Genomic DNA, 15766 nt, shown 5'->3' with positions numbered 1-15766 from the left:
AAAAGAGAAAGAGAACATTTATTTATTTATTTATTGTAGCGGACTGTGAATAAAAGAGAGTGAAGCCTAGCCTAAGCAGATATTTGCATTCAACTCTAGTACATCAATTGGCTAATGTAACAACTATCCAATATTCTCCCAAATGCATTCTCTGAATCCCTAAAAATGTGATTGCAGAGAATCAAACTTGCTGTAACCCTATAAACATTTACATCTTAGGCAAAAAAGAAAAAGAATGACAATAATATGTAATGTACAACTGCAAAACAATCTCTCTACTGGTAGATCAATCATCACAAAATGGTGCCCAACAACCAAATATGCAGGAACAAACAATAGGCAATAAGACCTAGCCTGCCCCTTGGATGACTCATCAAAGCTCGACTCGAAGATACCCTGAACATAATAGGAAACCAAGTGTTAGATTGACAAAACCGAGCAAGCACACCTGGAGGTAGAAAGTTAAGTACTCAATACTTCTAGTAGGCGTCAATCAAAAACAAGAACTGGACACAACTCCTTCCCTGCACCAACAACTACGCCTCAATCTCAAGCAAGTTTGGGTCCGCGATATGAATCCTCACTGACCATGTCTCCATTTAAGCTAATCTCAGACAAGTAGTATACGAAACAAAAAATAAACACAAAATTAAGTACTACAAGTTCTCTACATTTACTACTAGCATATAAATCTTTGACACAACCCCCTCCATACACCACTTAAAAAAATCATGCAAGTAACAAATGGTAGAGATTGTTAGAAAATCATGGTATGAGGCATGAGAACCTAGCAAGATAACATCACCATTTCTATTGTCGCAAGAATCAACAAGCAATGCGTGACCTGAATCTAATGTCTCTGAATTTTGATTGGCAAATGTTATTCCTAGACTTCAAGAAATGCAGAAAAAATTGAAATTTCATCCATAAAGTCAATGAGAAGCTAGCAAGAGTAGCTCTAAGATATTACCAAATTCCGTCAATTCTGTCGGCAATCATCTTCCCTTGCCCTGGAATAAGACCTGATGCATTGAGAGACTTGAATGCATGACCTGCACAACAGGAGAGAAATTTAAGTTTGTTACACATAAAATTCTTCTTCCAAAATTTTCAAAGTTCCATAACTATACCTTTTTCTTGGTCAGCTTCCTCGTCATTTATCAACCGTTCAGATTCAGTATCTATATTTATTGCAAGTTGATCCGTAGATCCCTTCCGCAAAGTTCGGACATGAGCAGCTGATGTAACTGAAGAGGCTAAATTCTTACTAACTGGCACCTGCAACGACACGAATGCAGCAGGTTAGACTGCTTTGCGCACCCACATTTTCTTCCCAGTTTATAGAAGAAATGTTAAGTCATACCACTCCACTTTATATTTGTTTTGCAAGAAACAAGCATATATCATTTTTGCAATAGCATAGCGATGCAGAGAGGTAATACAATTTACATAAGATCCTATCATCACCACAGCTACTTTGAAAGGAAAAGCAGATAATAAACACTTGAGAGCTCCTTGAGTAAACACCAACAGGAGAGAAGTTTGCAGTGGAAAACAAACGCAAGTGATTTAGGCAGCAAGGATATACCAATTTACCAAATATGTAGTCTGCTTTGATTTGTGGAAAGCAAACAAGTTTGAAGTTGGCTATATAACCTAAAATAAAATTCATGTAAGGTTCTTTATATTACGCCGATGTACAATAAGAAATAGAGTTTTAAATTTTTAATTAGAGAATTTGAAGTCCTACATAATAGTATTTTTTTATGATTCAAGTTGGAGACTTAATTAAGTAAATGAAAGTGTGCTCTATCTATAAGCTTAAGCTTTTAGATGAGATGCTATCACACTTCAACACGGTATCAGAGAACAGGCAGAGGTTCTGGTTTCTAGTCCCATCGCGACCCACTATCAGAAAGAATATCCACGTGCTTGGACCATCAAAAGAATCAGGCCCACGCGTGAGGTGCCATGTTGAAGACTAAATAAGTAAATAAAAGTGTGCTCTATCTAACACCTTAAGCTTAAGCTTTTAGATGAGATGTTTAGACACTTCAACACTTCTAAATTGCAAAAGTGAAGGCTCCAACTATATATGGTATCATTTCTGGAACAGCGGAATGCTCTTCACAAATCGCCAGGGATTAGCAAATCAAGGAACTGTAGGTTAGAAATATATGCATAATCAAGCCACAATTTCCACCTATGTAAGTCTTCATTCTTGTATTCCTGCTTTTAACCGTGATCAAGATCCAAATCAACAATAAGTTGAAAGGGGTGTTATTGAAGTTAGCTGATCTGATGAAGAAATCAATTTGTACAACTCAACACTGGCAGTCTCAAAGGCACGAAAACTAATATATTCAGAATGCAGAAGCAACAGATGGCACATATTTTCCCGCACTATCTTACACATACGAGATGTAGAAAATTTGGCCATGACCGTGCTAAGGAGCATTTTTGGTCAGAAGAAAATGGCACGTCAAGATATCTTGATGGTCAGAAGGCCAAATGCATTGATTGCAGTTCTGTTTATCCTTGTCTCAGGGATGCCACTAGGTTGTTTCATGGCGGCCTAAGTAGATATATAGTTTGCTTATTTAGTGTGATTTATCTTTTCTATGCATTTTCTAATTTATCTTGCATTATAATATATACCAGCAATATTTTACTATATCCTTCCATGCACATTTTTTCAACAGGCATCAATAAGCAGTAAAATAATGTACAAGTTGCAGATTCCATGAAAATCTTGTCTCTATCGAGAACTTAAAAGAACAAAGGAACTGAAGCGCAACTTAATTATAACATATTTGTCAAACTATTATTTTCTAATCAAATTGTCAAAAGACCTTTACTCTCGGCCTCTTTAGGTTTACTTGATCAGGATGTATAAGCTACATCCTTAGAGAAAAAATTAAGAAGGCAAGCCAACTAAAGGATGACACTGCTAAGGAATAGCACATGACCAGCAATGGTCGCGAAAAAGCAAGATAGGTATTGAAAGTAGGCAATGTGTGACTACTGAAAAAGGAATGCAATGTATTGCAATCAAACGTACCACATCTTGAACTTCAGATATCTCTGACTGAGCAGGCAAGGTAGCTGTTTCAAAGATGCCCCTTTCCTGGTTGATCTCAAGTGGTTTAACCTTAAGTTGATTAGAACTTTCTAGTGACTTAACCTTACTTGATAAGTCCTCAACAACCTTTTGGGTCCCATGCAAGTCGGCAAGCAGCTCTTCTGTTTTGGCTTTCAAATTTTCAGATTCCAAAACTTTGGCAACAATCAGCTTATCAAGCACTGGTAACAACCTTGTCACCGGAGTCTCTTTCTGGAGACCCACCAAATTATTGCTTCCCAGCTTCTGTATCATATTTTCCAGACCAATTGTGAGTTCTAACAACTCATTCTTCATCTTTCCATAGTCCTCCTCATCTCTAATGTGCTCTTCAACTTCTTCCTGCAAATGCTCAATTTGCAGCGCCTGTTTCTCAAGGCTTGACTGTAATTCTTTATTCTCACAAGACAGTGAGCTCATCTGGAGCTGCAATCTGGGGAAAGTATCAACTACATAAAAGAGCTTCCTGACATCAGGGGAATCATAGGCCTCTGCATCTCTCACATCAGGCCCCATGAGCGTTTCCATCCCATTTATTTTATCAAAAAGAGATTTCATATGAGATGCAGAGAGGGTTAAATCTTCAGCCTCTGAAAGAATAGTATAAAAGCAGGCCAAGAGAAGACAGTAAGCTACTATAGCCACGGCCAATATTTTCATAATTTAAGAAGAAAAAAAGTTATAACATAGTAAACAAAGTCTGTACCTTGAAATTTCAGTGAAGCTTTAGAATTAAGAGACAAAACTTCAGCTTCTTTCTCCCTGATATTATCCTCTTTTGCCTGATAATCCTCTAACTTAAGCTTCATCTCATTGCAATGATCATTTGACGCTTCTAGATTAGTCTCCAGTTGGGAGATCCTCTCTTGGTGAATCTCCTTTTCTTCCAAGACTTTCACACAAGTAGTATTGCTTTCTTCCAATTTAACCTGCAAATCTTTAATTGTACCAACCATCACATCCACCACAGTTTTGAACTGTTCAGCAAGATGTTGACTGTGTCTAGCCGCCAATAGCAGCTTCTCAGCGGTCTTTGCGGACTCACTGCTATCAAGCGCCAACTGATGATGCGCTACAGCATCTTCACCAAAATTTCCTAATTGTTCGGGTGAGGTTTCCTTCAACTTTTCCAGGCCAAAGTTGGAGCCAAGTTCAGATAATCTATTTTGAGTTAAAGCCAGTTCATTAGTTGCATCATTACAAGCAGAAAGTAGAACTTCAAGATCCCTTTCCAACAATTGTATAGTATTTTCCTGCGCTTGCCGACCAACTTCAGCATCTCTGACCTTTTGCTTAAGAGATTCTGCGAGTTCAATCATGGGTAGAGCTTTACTTTTTGTCAACTGTAGTTTTTTAAGTATTGTTCTGATCGAATCATCCATCAATTGCGAGTAACATCCAATGTTCTCAGCAAGAATCTTGTTTCTCAATTGGAATCCATCCACAGTTTTCCCGAGATGCAATGTGATGTCACCATCAATTGCATTTGCTTCACCATTGGCTACTTCCTCGATTAGACCATCATTAACAACAGATACTGAAGGAGTTGAGAAAGATGTGTCATCCTACATAAACAACATAGAAGATAGGTAAGAGAAGTTACATCTAGAATATGCAGACCACCTGATCATATTTCAAAGAGAAAAGCAAGAACAAGGGAAGAAAGAAGAGGAAGAAGAAGGTGCGATGATGATATCACATGATTACCTTCACAGGAGAATTTGGCAGCATTCCGGAATCTATTTCAGAAAAAGAATCCCAGATTTCTTTAAGAAGAAGATCCATGTCTTTTAGGCTCTCAAACTTTTTCTCAAAAGCTTGTCGGAGAGAGAAAAACAAAGCCTCGTCTTTCAGAAATAACTGAAGTCGGCTAAGAAGGGTAGAGAGCTCCAGAACATTAGTTTCTAAGCTGCCCTGTGATCCAGCCAACTCTTTCATGCAGGCATCTAATTTGGAAGTCAGAACTAAAAGTTCCTCTTCTGCATTCTTCTTTTCATTAACAAGATTGGAAATTTTGTTTTCTGAATTCAGTAAAGCATTTTCTAGTGATTTTATAGTCATGGAAGCATCACTTAGCTTGCTGTTTTGGAAATCAGCTTCGCCTTTGAGATTTTTTATCTCGTTCTCTAAATCAGCTCTACCAACTTGTACCCTGTTATTTTCCTCAGTAAGGAGAAAGATGTTTTTTTCTGCCTGAGCCAGTGCCTCTTCAAGGGATTGTATAGTTTCATCCGCCACCTTTAGTTTGTTGGTATGGAAAGTGAATTCCTCCTTGATTTTCTGCAGCTCAGATTCAGCAGCATCCTTACCAAGTAAAGCTTCTTCTTTCTCATTCTTTATTAGAAAAACATTCTTCTCAGCCAGGGACAAAGCATCCTCGATGAATTTTCTATCCGCGGACACATTTGCAAACTCCACAGTTTTAGAAGAAGCTTCTGCTATTGCTTTCTCTAATTCATTTTCAACTGATGCTTTAGCAGCTTCTAGCTCATTTTTGTCCTCCAGGAGTTGAGAGATGTTGTTGTCTGCAGCAGATAATGCATCCTCTAGAGATTTAATGGTTGTCTCGACCTCCAACAATTTGTTGGCTAAAGAACTGGCTTCATCTTTTACTCTCCCCAACTCCTGCTCCGCCTCTACCTTTGCAGTTTGGATCTCACTTAAGTATCCTGAAAGCCATTTGACCTTTTCTATGGGGTCTTGAAAACCCAAATCAGCTGGAAAAACAATACCATCAAGTGACTCGATAACCTTCTGAAGCATGTTATTGCTTTCAGCTAAGAACTGCTCTAGCTGATCCCTTTGATCCTTCATAGCAACAAGATCAGTCTCTAGTTGAGGGATACGGTCCACCTCAGCTGAGAGCTTATCAATCTGCAACTTGTGGTCATCAGATACAGATTCTTGCAGATGTAAATCTGATTTGAGCTTCTCTATTTCAGCACTCTTCTCATCCAATGCTCCTTTCAATTTTTCTCGTTCTTGAACAAGCCCCTTGCCTTTTTTAACTGCCATAGATAACTTTTCCCTAAGTAATGCAACTTTCTCCTCGTATTGTTCGAGATTCCTCTCCAGAGATTCCTTTTCTTCCTTTAAAGCGGAAAGCTCCTCAGTAACCTTGACCGAATGGTTTGACAATCTATTCAACTCTGCTTTATCTGACATCTCTTCTGTGAGTATTTGACCATGTAGCCTCAATTCCAGATCCCTAATGTACAAATTACTCTGGATCTGTTCAAAGGAGTCAACCTGATGCTTATGGGATTCAAGAGAGGCACTACTTTCTTCTTTTATATTCTCTACGCATTTCATAATGAGTAAAGTCATGTCAGATTGGCTTTGATATAACAATTCTTGGTCGTGTGTGTTGATTTTTGATGCCTCTAGCAGCATATTGATGATTTGATCCTTATCCATTGAAGCCTGTTGCTCTTTCTGGAAAAGCACTGCATATTTATGCTTTAAATCATCCAATTCCTCTTGAAGGTAGCTCCTATCCTGTGCTTCTACCACAAGAGAAGCAGTAAGATGACCAATCTCATTATTTGCTGCCTCATTTGCTGCTACCATCTGCTCATGTAACTTTATTACTTCTTCTTTAGCCAGATAAAATGATTCCAGGAGCCAAGAAACCTGTGCATCAGGTCTATTTGATTGTACGGACTGGGGAAAATCAAATGATGCCAGGGAATCTATCACTCTTTGGAGTTGCAGAGATGTCTCATTTGATGCATTCATCTCATCTGCAAGCCACTGGACTTTCTGAATGGTATCTGTTGACTGAAATTGCTCGTTTCCAATGGCCTTGGACAATATCTCTTCACATTTTTGAAGTATCATCTCCTTTTGAATGAGAGCTTCCTGCAGTGACGCAGCTAAATTTTCACTTCTTACCAGTAAATCCTTGGTTTGTTCAGCAGCCTCAAGACTATTCGACTTCTCTTGCAACTCAATTTGATATCTCTCTAGTTCACTAGTTTTCTCAGACAGTGACTTCTTCAGAGCATCACGCTGCTGAACTAAGGCCTTTCCTTTTGTCACAGCCAAGCTAAGCTTATCTTTCGTGTTAGCATACCTTGTTCTCTCCTGTTCAACTTCAGCATTCAGCTTTGTAATTTCAGCATTTGCATTCTCAACCATCAATTTATGCTTATTAAGTTCCTCGGACAGCTTTCCATTTTCATCACTTAAAAAGCTCAAATGTTGGTTTAGATTAACTTCTCTTGTTCTAAATTCAGCCAATACATCATGTGCAGCAACCAACACCCCCACTTCATCCTGCATGCTGTGGTCTGGTGCAACTTCAGTTAAACTCTGTCTAAGTTGGTTGACTTCAGAAAGGAAAACACTATACTTCTCAACTAAAAATGAGATCGTATTCTGGACATGATACATTTTTCCTGTAACTGATTCATCAGAGATTTCTTCTTGAGGAACTGCTGAAGCAAGAGATGCTAAGATCTCATTAGCAATCACTGTCATATGATGCTCTTTCTCAAGTTGAACCTCAGACAAGTAAGCAGAATTTTCTTGTTCTGAATTTAATTGAGAAAGAGCAACATCATGTGACATTGAAAGCTCAGAAACTTTTGAATTGAGGACATCAATTTCTTGATTCTTCATATGTATGATGTCATTAAGTTCTCTGATTCTGCTCTCAGTCTGAACACGCTCATCCAGAGCTTCTTTAAGAAACTTGGAGACATCTGTTACCACCTCATGCAATGAGGCACCAGAGGCCAAATCCCTGACTCCTGCTTTACTTTGGTGAAGATTCTCAACTAACTCACTATCATCTTTATTTAGCAGTGACCGACTACCAATCAGATCCTTAAGTTGATCATTTAGGCGAGTGAGTTCGCACATAGATGCTGCTCTTTCTTCCTGCGCATAAAGCCAGAGGTGAGAAAATAAAATATCCCTGAATATTGCAGTATTTTATGTAAAACTACCTCAATTAAAACAAACCTCAGCTTCTCGAGCAATCCGATCGTTTTCAGCAACACTATCATTTAGCATTTTGCGCAAGTGTTCTACTTCAGCTTTCAAATCTTGATCATGTGATCCATTGCTCAATCCTTCCAGTCGACTATCCTGTGCATCACTGTTCTCCTCTACATACCGCGGAGTTTCAGGACCTTCGATGACATCAGGGCAATCAACAAACATGTCCTCCCTTCCCCCATCTTCTGCCATTCTTATATCTTTTGTATCATTCTCTACATACTCTGCTGCAGTCACTGATCCCCCACCATTTAGATCCGTAACATCCACCTGCAAAGAGTTTGTCCAAGAAATAAGCTCTCCAGATATTTATTTACAGGACTAACACGAGCTATGAAGGTACTAAAACTTAATTGGAACAAACATGAAAATGATAGACAATAATCAAATGTTCCAAAACAGAAGAAACAAACAAGATTTTTATTAAGACCCAAATTCCAGGCAAGTAAATAGGACCCTAAAGTGTTATCATGCATGCCTTTACCTCAATATTTAGAAGTTGAATGATTTCACATTCTCCACTAAGTATTTTCTAACATATAGGAAGTAAACACATATAATTCATTTAAGAACCCATTTCCATCTAATATTGCAAATAATTTTCAGTAAAACGACCTGAGAAATTCATGAACAGCCACTACTGTGCTTCCTCCAATGAAACCACAAGCGTCAAAGCACTCACTCTTTACAACACCAAAACTAATGAAGTCCATGTAACAAGGTATAAAAAATTTAATAGCATGATAAGTTTTAGGAAGCTATATTCAGTACATGAAGAACTCCAGAAAGCAACAGTAAGGCCATGCACACATAAATGCACCGACACATAAAACATCATGATAAAAAAAAATTAAGATAGGCAAAGTAAGACCTGATTATGAGCAGCTGGTTCTACAGAAGCTGAAACTTCCCCTCCATCTACAACTACACCTGAACCATCTCTGACCTGCTCTGCATCATTATTTTCTGGCATTGCATGCCCCAAATCTCGCCAATACAGCTTCTATTTTCCCTTCAAGAAACAAAAGGGTCTCTGCAAAAGCAAAAAAGATTCAATCTTTATTGATACCCATATCAATATATTTCTAAAAAGGTGAAAAGGAGTGAAGAAGAATCAATCTTTTTTTGGTACCCACATCTATAATTTTTCAGAAAAGTGAAGAAGATTCAATATTTCCTGATACCAATTTAGATATTATTTTCAAATGTTTCAATTAGAGTTCAATAAAAAAGTGTGATGTCAGACAAGAAAATGATAAGAAAACCTAGAAAAATGGACTACAGATGGTTATAAAAACCATATGATGAATAATTACCTAATGAAGAAGGGGATTTTTGTTGGGTTTCTTGAGTTGTGTTTCGATATGATTAGAGTTGAAGTTGTTGAAGAAGACGATGGTGGTGTGTGGATCTTGGATTTTGGAGTTGTGCAAATCACGTGAAGATTGCAATTAGATTGCAATTTTGGTTGACTTAACGACGTCGTAAAGTGCCAGTTGTTATTACTGTTATGAGAGGATTGCCTCGGGCTTCCCAAACTAACGGACTTTGGAAGAAGGAAATTTAGAGAAAGGAGGGGAAAAGCATCTTAATGTGTACAAACAATGAAAAAACACATTTTATCTCAAATTAAAAGAATGAGATTAGCTCTATTTACAACTTGAAAAATGACGAGATTCCTAGGTTTGACTTTTGTGTAAACGGTCTCGTATAAGTATTTTGATGATTCCAATAGGTTCGTACGGTGATTTTGGACTTAGGCGCATGTTCGGATTTTGATTTGGAGGTTCCTAGGTTGATTTGACACTATTCGGCAAAAGCTGACAATTTGTAGGTTTGAAAAGTTTATAGGTTTGACTGAGAGTTGACTTCGATGTTATCATGTTCGTATTGTTGTTCCGTGAGTTGGAATATGTTCGTTATGTCATATGAAACTTCTATGGTTGGACTTGTATTCGAATTGATTGTCAGAATTTGTGGGTTTTGTCGGATTCCAAGATGGGGACCCGGGTTGACCTTTTGGTCGACTTTGAGTATTTGATTCGACCTTTATCATTTGGGTTTGATTCCTATGAAATTATATGATGTTATTGAGTTATTTTTTGCTAGATTCGAGCCATTCAAAGGTTGATTCGCGTAGTAAGGTATTTTTAGAGTATTGATTTGGCTTGTTTGAAGTAAGTGTCTTGCCTAGCTTTGGTTGAGGGAATTTTTCCTACAAATTGATATTATTTGCTACATAGGGGCTGGTGTATATATGATATCGTATATACATGTGCCATGGGTATTCATGCTCGAAGTAGATTCTAGCTTACTCTATGTTTTATCTGATTTTGTGTTATACTTGATTCTATATATTGTTCCATTAATTGACTACGTGAGCACAATAAACTATGCTAGAGAAATATTGAGGCTATTGGTACCTTGTGTTGAATACGATGGGCAAACTTAGATAGTTATGCTAAGCTTGCCTCGGAGGTAGATACTCGTATGTTACGAACACACATTCGCACTTATTCTAGTGTTGAGCCTTCATTGGGACATGTGCACTCTGTGATAAATATGTGACCCTTTGTATGACTACTTAACCTTGGTTGTTATATCTGAGTTAGAGGAAGGTTTTCGGTTGATGGGGTGTCTATCCTACTTGTGATTCAGAGTTGAGAATGGGATCCTCATGTTTTTCAGAAGATAGCATGATAGAGGTGGTGTGTCGTGTGGGATTTAGATTTGCATGTACAAGGTTGCGATTCAGTTTTGAAAGGAAGGTCATGAGCTTTAGATAGCATAGACGATTTCAGATGTTTAAAAGAATGTCGGAACTATCGGGTATCACCTGAGAAAGGTATGCTTTCAGAAGATGCATTGTGGTTAAACTTGTGGATGATTGTCTAGTATTACGGTAATCGCCTGGTTGCTGACTGTTGTGTTACAATTTTGTTTTGTGGCGCGGAAGATTGATATAAGTATTTCCTGTGAGATTATTGTGTATGAGTGATGTGTCAGTTATTGAGTGGTGGAGTTAGTATCGAATATGGAGATTCCAGTATTCTCGAGTAGAGGCAGACTATTCCTTGGTTATGGATGGTTAAGATATGTTAAGAGTTAGACAGTTAATTGTGTGTGTTATGGATAGGTTACTATGAACTTTTGAAAGGTTATTTACCTATTTTAGGATAATGCGGATTGACTTGGAGCCCATTGGTAGGCCTAATGAGAATGTGTATTCTACATCGAATCAGGTTTATTTACTCAGCACAACAATTGTTGAGGGGTGTGTCATCGATGAGAGTTTTTCTTATTCATGTCCTGATATGTTCCATGTGTTACTCTCTTATTCTACAATGGGTTGTGAGGTTGTTGACTATTTACACACGTCATGAGGTCTTGCTTGGTCCTTGTGACGAAGTTTCAGTGAGGTGGTTCTTGGGATGTCGAGTTACTTATTGCACTTGGTTGTATTTTTCCTATTTGTGGTATATGGTGCTATCCATTTCTTCATGGTTATACTCATGCACTTCGCGTGTTTGTTGTTGATACACATGTGGTTGTCGGTTGTAAGCATTGTAATTCGATGGGCGCTCTATATGGATCGATAAGTTTGGAGTGAGTTGCGTGCCGCAGCGAGGTTATGTTAGGATGAGATTCTTCGTGGTTATTTCGTGTGTTTTTTTCTCCCCTATGAGATGGACCCATAGTATAGTACTGTTGGAGGTTGTACCTGTTGGACTCGTTGGATAGTTCTCTCATTTGGTTCTTTTTCCATCTTCAACTATATTCGAGTTGTTACTTGTTGGGTATAGATTTCATCATATATGACTAGGTGGCATTTGGTGTAGCTTGTCGGTCGAATAGCTTGTACTGGAGGAGATGAGATCATTGGACCTGGGATTAGTGCAATCAGACTTGGATAAGTATGTATGGATAAGAATGTCATTAATTAGCTTAGAGTTTGGCATTGGTTTTTGTCGGGCGAGAGAACTCCATGACTTGTTGATTGGGTGAGTGGTTATGAGTTTCTGCATATTTATTACATCATTAGCAGTGTTGTGAAGTTTTGGAACAAGGTTTTATTTGGTATAAGATTTGTTTACCAGTATCCTATTTAGTGATGAACAACTATTGTAGTTAGAAGAATCTATGAGTATATGAGTTATGTGGTATATTGTGTGATTCTCACATGCTTTAATTAAAATTATCATTACATGTTCTAGTTTTCATCATCAAGTTACTCTTATGTGCATTTACTTGTAATAGTCGTTACGTGCCATTTCTTCTATTGTTGAGTTATTCTTATGCATTTAGACTTAGTCACTAGTTCATGCTACCTCTTCCATTGTTAAGCTCATGTCATGTACTTGGATTAGAAGTTGTCATTTCATGGAATACATTTATTGTTGAGTTATTGAAGTTGTAGTTGTGGAAGTTATTAACATATTATGGTTGAAATTGTTAATTGTTGAGATATCTTTTCTTGTTGAGTTGTTTTTCATTCCTTTTAATATTATTGAGATATTTTGTACACATTGTGGTTGAGCATTGGGCTATATGTTGTGGTAACACCGGTATTCTTAATTTTGGCAATCTTGAGGCATATGGGCACATGTGGTGCGAGTTAATTATTGTGTTGTGATAATGATGCACATGTGGAAGTATAACGATAGGGGTTGATGTGCATGCGGCGAGATAAGGTGGGATTTATACGCGTGTTTCTAGTAAGGAATTACTTGAAGCCACGTGGTAAGATAAGGGGACTAAAGCGCGTGTAACTATTTCGAAAAAAATATTTTTAAAATATAAATGTAAGGCTCACGAGGAGATATAAGGAAGATTGTGATTGTGACTTGTGAAATATGGATATGAGGTATGGTACCTCGGTATGATTCTTGTTGTACAGTCTGTGTTGGAAAGGCTTGATGTTTTGAACGATTGTTGTTCTTATACCCTTACTTCTTTTCATTTGTGTTTTGATTGTAATTTGTTACTTGTTGTCTTACCACATGTACTCTCTTGTTGTCATTTGTTGCTTCATTTCCGTTGTTAGCCTTGTATTGGTAAACTGCTTTGTTGTCCTTTCATCATCTTCATCTTCCATTTCTAGATTATATTATATTCTGTTGAGGCTTCTTTTATCTAGTAGGTTTTTTTTGACTTGGCCTCGTCACTACTCTACTGAGGTTGGGTTTGATACTTACTAGGTACCGTTGTGGTGTACTCATGCTATATTTCTGCATTTTTTTTTGTAGATCCAGGTACATCCGTTTGAGCCGGGCGCCAGTGATTTGATCAATTACTTCAGAGAATTCAAGGTATATACTGCTCAATGCTCGTAGGCCTCGGAGCCCCCTTCTGCTTCTGGTTGTACTAGTGTTTATTTTCAGTTTGAAACAATATTGTATTTAGAGATATTAGTATACTGTATTTGTAAAATAATTTTGGAGAATATAAAATAACGTATAAAAATAAATGAAAATATAAATAGAATTTAATCTGATCCCACTGAATTCACAGTGTTTCCTTAAGGAATTTAATCCCCTTCTAGTACTCATGGTTGTAGATTATTTTCTCCCAGGATAGAACGAATTACACACTGGTGTAGCGGTACTTCAAACCCTAGTGTTTCGGCGAACACAAAGATCAGTAGCAAATCACACTTACTGTTGCTTAGTAGTTAAAACAATGCAGAAGAAAGGAGGAGAACTCAGAAATTCGTATGGAAAATTTGAGAGATTGATCTGATATATATAGCCAATATGTTGAGACTCTTCAGAAGGGCTATCATGACCGTTTAAGCAAAATGGCCATAACGTAAATGGCTATTTACGCAACAATAAAACAAAAATTCAAACCTTATTCTTCCGTTACAAAAATAGAAAACGGACGGGAAGGGAACTTAATTTTTCGTTACAAAAAAATGGAAAACAGACGTTGAGGAAACAGATAATTTGGATTTAATATTAATTTTTCGTTTACCAAAACCGGATATTTAATAATATTACGTTAATATTTCCTATTAATAAATAAATTTGGTCCAAAAAATTAATCAATCAGTCGATCATTTGACCAAATCCGAAGCCGAGTCGAGCGAGCGACGACGACGACGACGCGAGGCTTGCCTTCTTCTCAACTCTTTAAGAGCTACAAAAAGAGAAATTGTATATATACACATCAAAAACCTTTTCCTCTTCCAATATGGGACAATGTCCCATTGTCAATGGGGGAAACTTAAATTTCATTTAAAATTTTTATTTTCCCTCCATTTCCCATTCACCCTATTTTAAGCTTATTTTAGCTTAAACACCTCAACAATCCCCCACATGAATGGTGATCGCATACCACCGAAATATGCATGAAAAAATGTGTGATTCACAAGCAAGGATTAATTGCATCTGGATAAGTAGGTTTCCCTTCGAACTTTTCGTAGTGAACTTATGTCGGATATGCTCGGTCAATCGGTAGATTTGATATCTTTGAACCGTCAAACTTTGGTGTATACCTAGACAATCATAAGTCACACAATCAACCCTTAACCATCTTTGGTTCTTATTATTGTGTTCATTTCAGCCATGAACACCGCCTGGTTTCATAAGTGCATAGAGAACCGGCCTTACAGAATTCTCCTTAAAGCGGCTAATACTTCACAGTTACATAGATGATTCCTAAACGTGTCATCCCGTAGATACACTATTTGATATACCCCATATCAAATTTAAAAATCATTAAAAAACCTTAATGATTTATCCTTAGTACTTAACATTGTCTCATCACGAGAATGGACCAAAATTTTAGTTGATAATGTTGAACCGTCATTAATGACTTTGTTTGATCTCCTTGAACCTAGATCTTAGGATCTCCAGTCTTCTAGGTAGAGTTACCGCCACAATGACTTTTTCTCGGTCATAGTCCCATTCCCCTCGATGATTTCTCAACTACCTCCCTAGTTAGGCCTTTTGTAAGTAGATGCGACATATTATCACTTGACTTTATGTAGTCAATCATGATAATTCCTCTAGAGAGTAGTTGCCTAACGGTTTTATGTCTTCGTCATATATGACGCAATTTAACGTTATACATAACGCTCCCAGCCCTTCCAATTGCCACGTGACTATCGCAATGTATGCATATTGGTGCCAACGATTTGGGCCAAAATGGAATGTCTTCCAAGAAATTCTGGAGCCATTCAGCTACTTCACCGACTTTATCTAAGGCTATGAACTCAGCCTCCATTGTATAGAGGGAAATACAAGTTTGTTTGGATGACTTCTAAGATACCGCTCCTCTGCCAATAGTGAATACATATCCATTTGTGAACTTAGAATCAGTTGAACCGGTGATCCAATTTGCATCACAGTATCCCTCAATCACCGCAAGATATTTACTGTAATGCAAAGCAAAGTCCTGGGTAAGTTCTAAATATCCCAAAACTCGTTTCATTGCCATCCAATGAGATTGACCTGGATTGCTCGTGTATCGACTCAATTTACTTATAGCACAAACTATATCTAGTCGTGTACAATTCATGATATACATTAAGCATCCCAACATACGAGCATAATCCAATTATGATATGCTTTGGAGTCTTTTCAACTTTAAACCCTAAGTGCTTGAATTTTTTAAGTATTATCTTAATATAATGAGATT

General features: G+C 37.5%; 1 protein-coding gene across 1 annotated transcript; it reads right to left on the bottom strand.

Moving 5' to 3' along the window:
* Positions 1–9552, bottom strand: LOC104220488 (trans-Golgi network-localized SYP41-interacting protein 1). The gene is made up of 9 exons (XM_009771366.2): positions 9442–9552; positions 8997–9158; positions 8090–8395; positions 4829–8005; positions 3828–4686; positions 3062–3711; positions 1131–1278; positions 971–1052; positions 1–396 (listed from the first exon to the last, which is right to left on the bottom strand). Exons 2-9 carry the CDS (start codon positions 9096–9098, stop codon positions 294–296), a joined length of 5427 nt encoding a protein of 1808 aa, XP_009769668.1. The 5' UTR covers positions 9099–9158; positions 9442–9552; the 3' UTR covers positions 1–293.
* Positions 9553–15766: the final 6214 nt, after the last annotated feature.

The sequence above is a fragment of the Nicotiana sylvestris genome, chromosome 12 (genome assembly GCF_000393655.2).
Source record: "Nicotiana sylvestris chromosome 12, ASM39365v2, whole genome shotgun sequence".
NCBI classification, from domain to species: Eukaryota; Viridiplantae; Streptophyta; class Magnoliopsida; order Solanales; family Solanaceae; genus Nicotiana; species Nicotiana sylvestris.
Note: the sequence above shows the minus strand (reverse complement) of the source record. Positions and strands in the feature narration are given on the sequence as shown.

What these genes read in the sequence shown, in the direction of transcription:
- LOC104220488 (XM_009771366.2), bottom strand. Translation starts at nt 9,098, where the DNA reads ATGCCAGAAAATAATGATGCAGAGCAGGTCAGAGATGGTTCAGGTGTA. An exon ending in AACCAGCTGCTCATAATCAG is followed by an intron (nt 8,396 to 8,996) that starts GTCTTACTTTGC and finishes AACTCTTTGCAG; the next exon opens with GTGGATGTTACGGATCTAAA. An exon ending in GGAAGCTGACCAAGAAAAAG is followed by an intron (nt 1,053 to 1,130) that starts GTATAGTTATGG and finishes CCTGTTGTGCAG; the next exon opens with GTCATGCATTCAAGTCTCTC.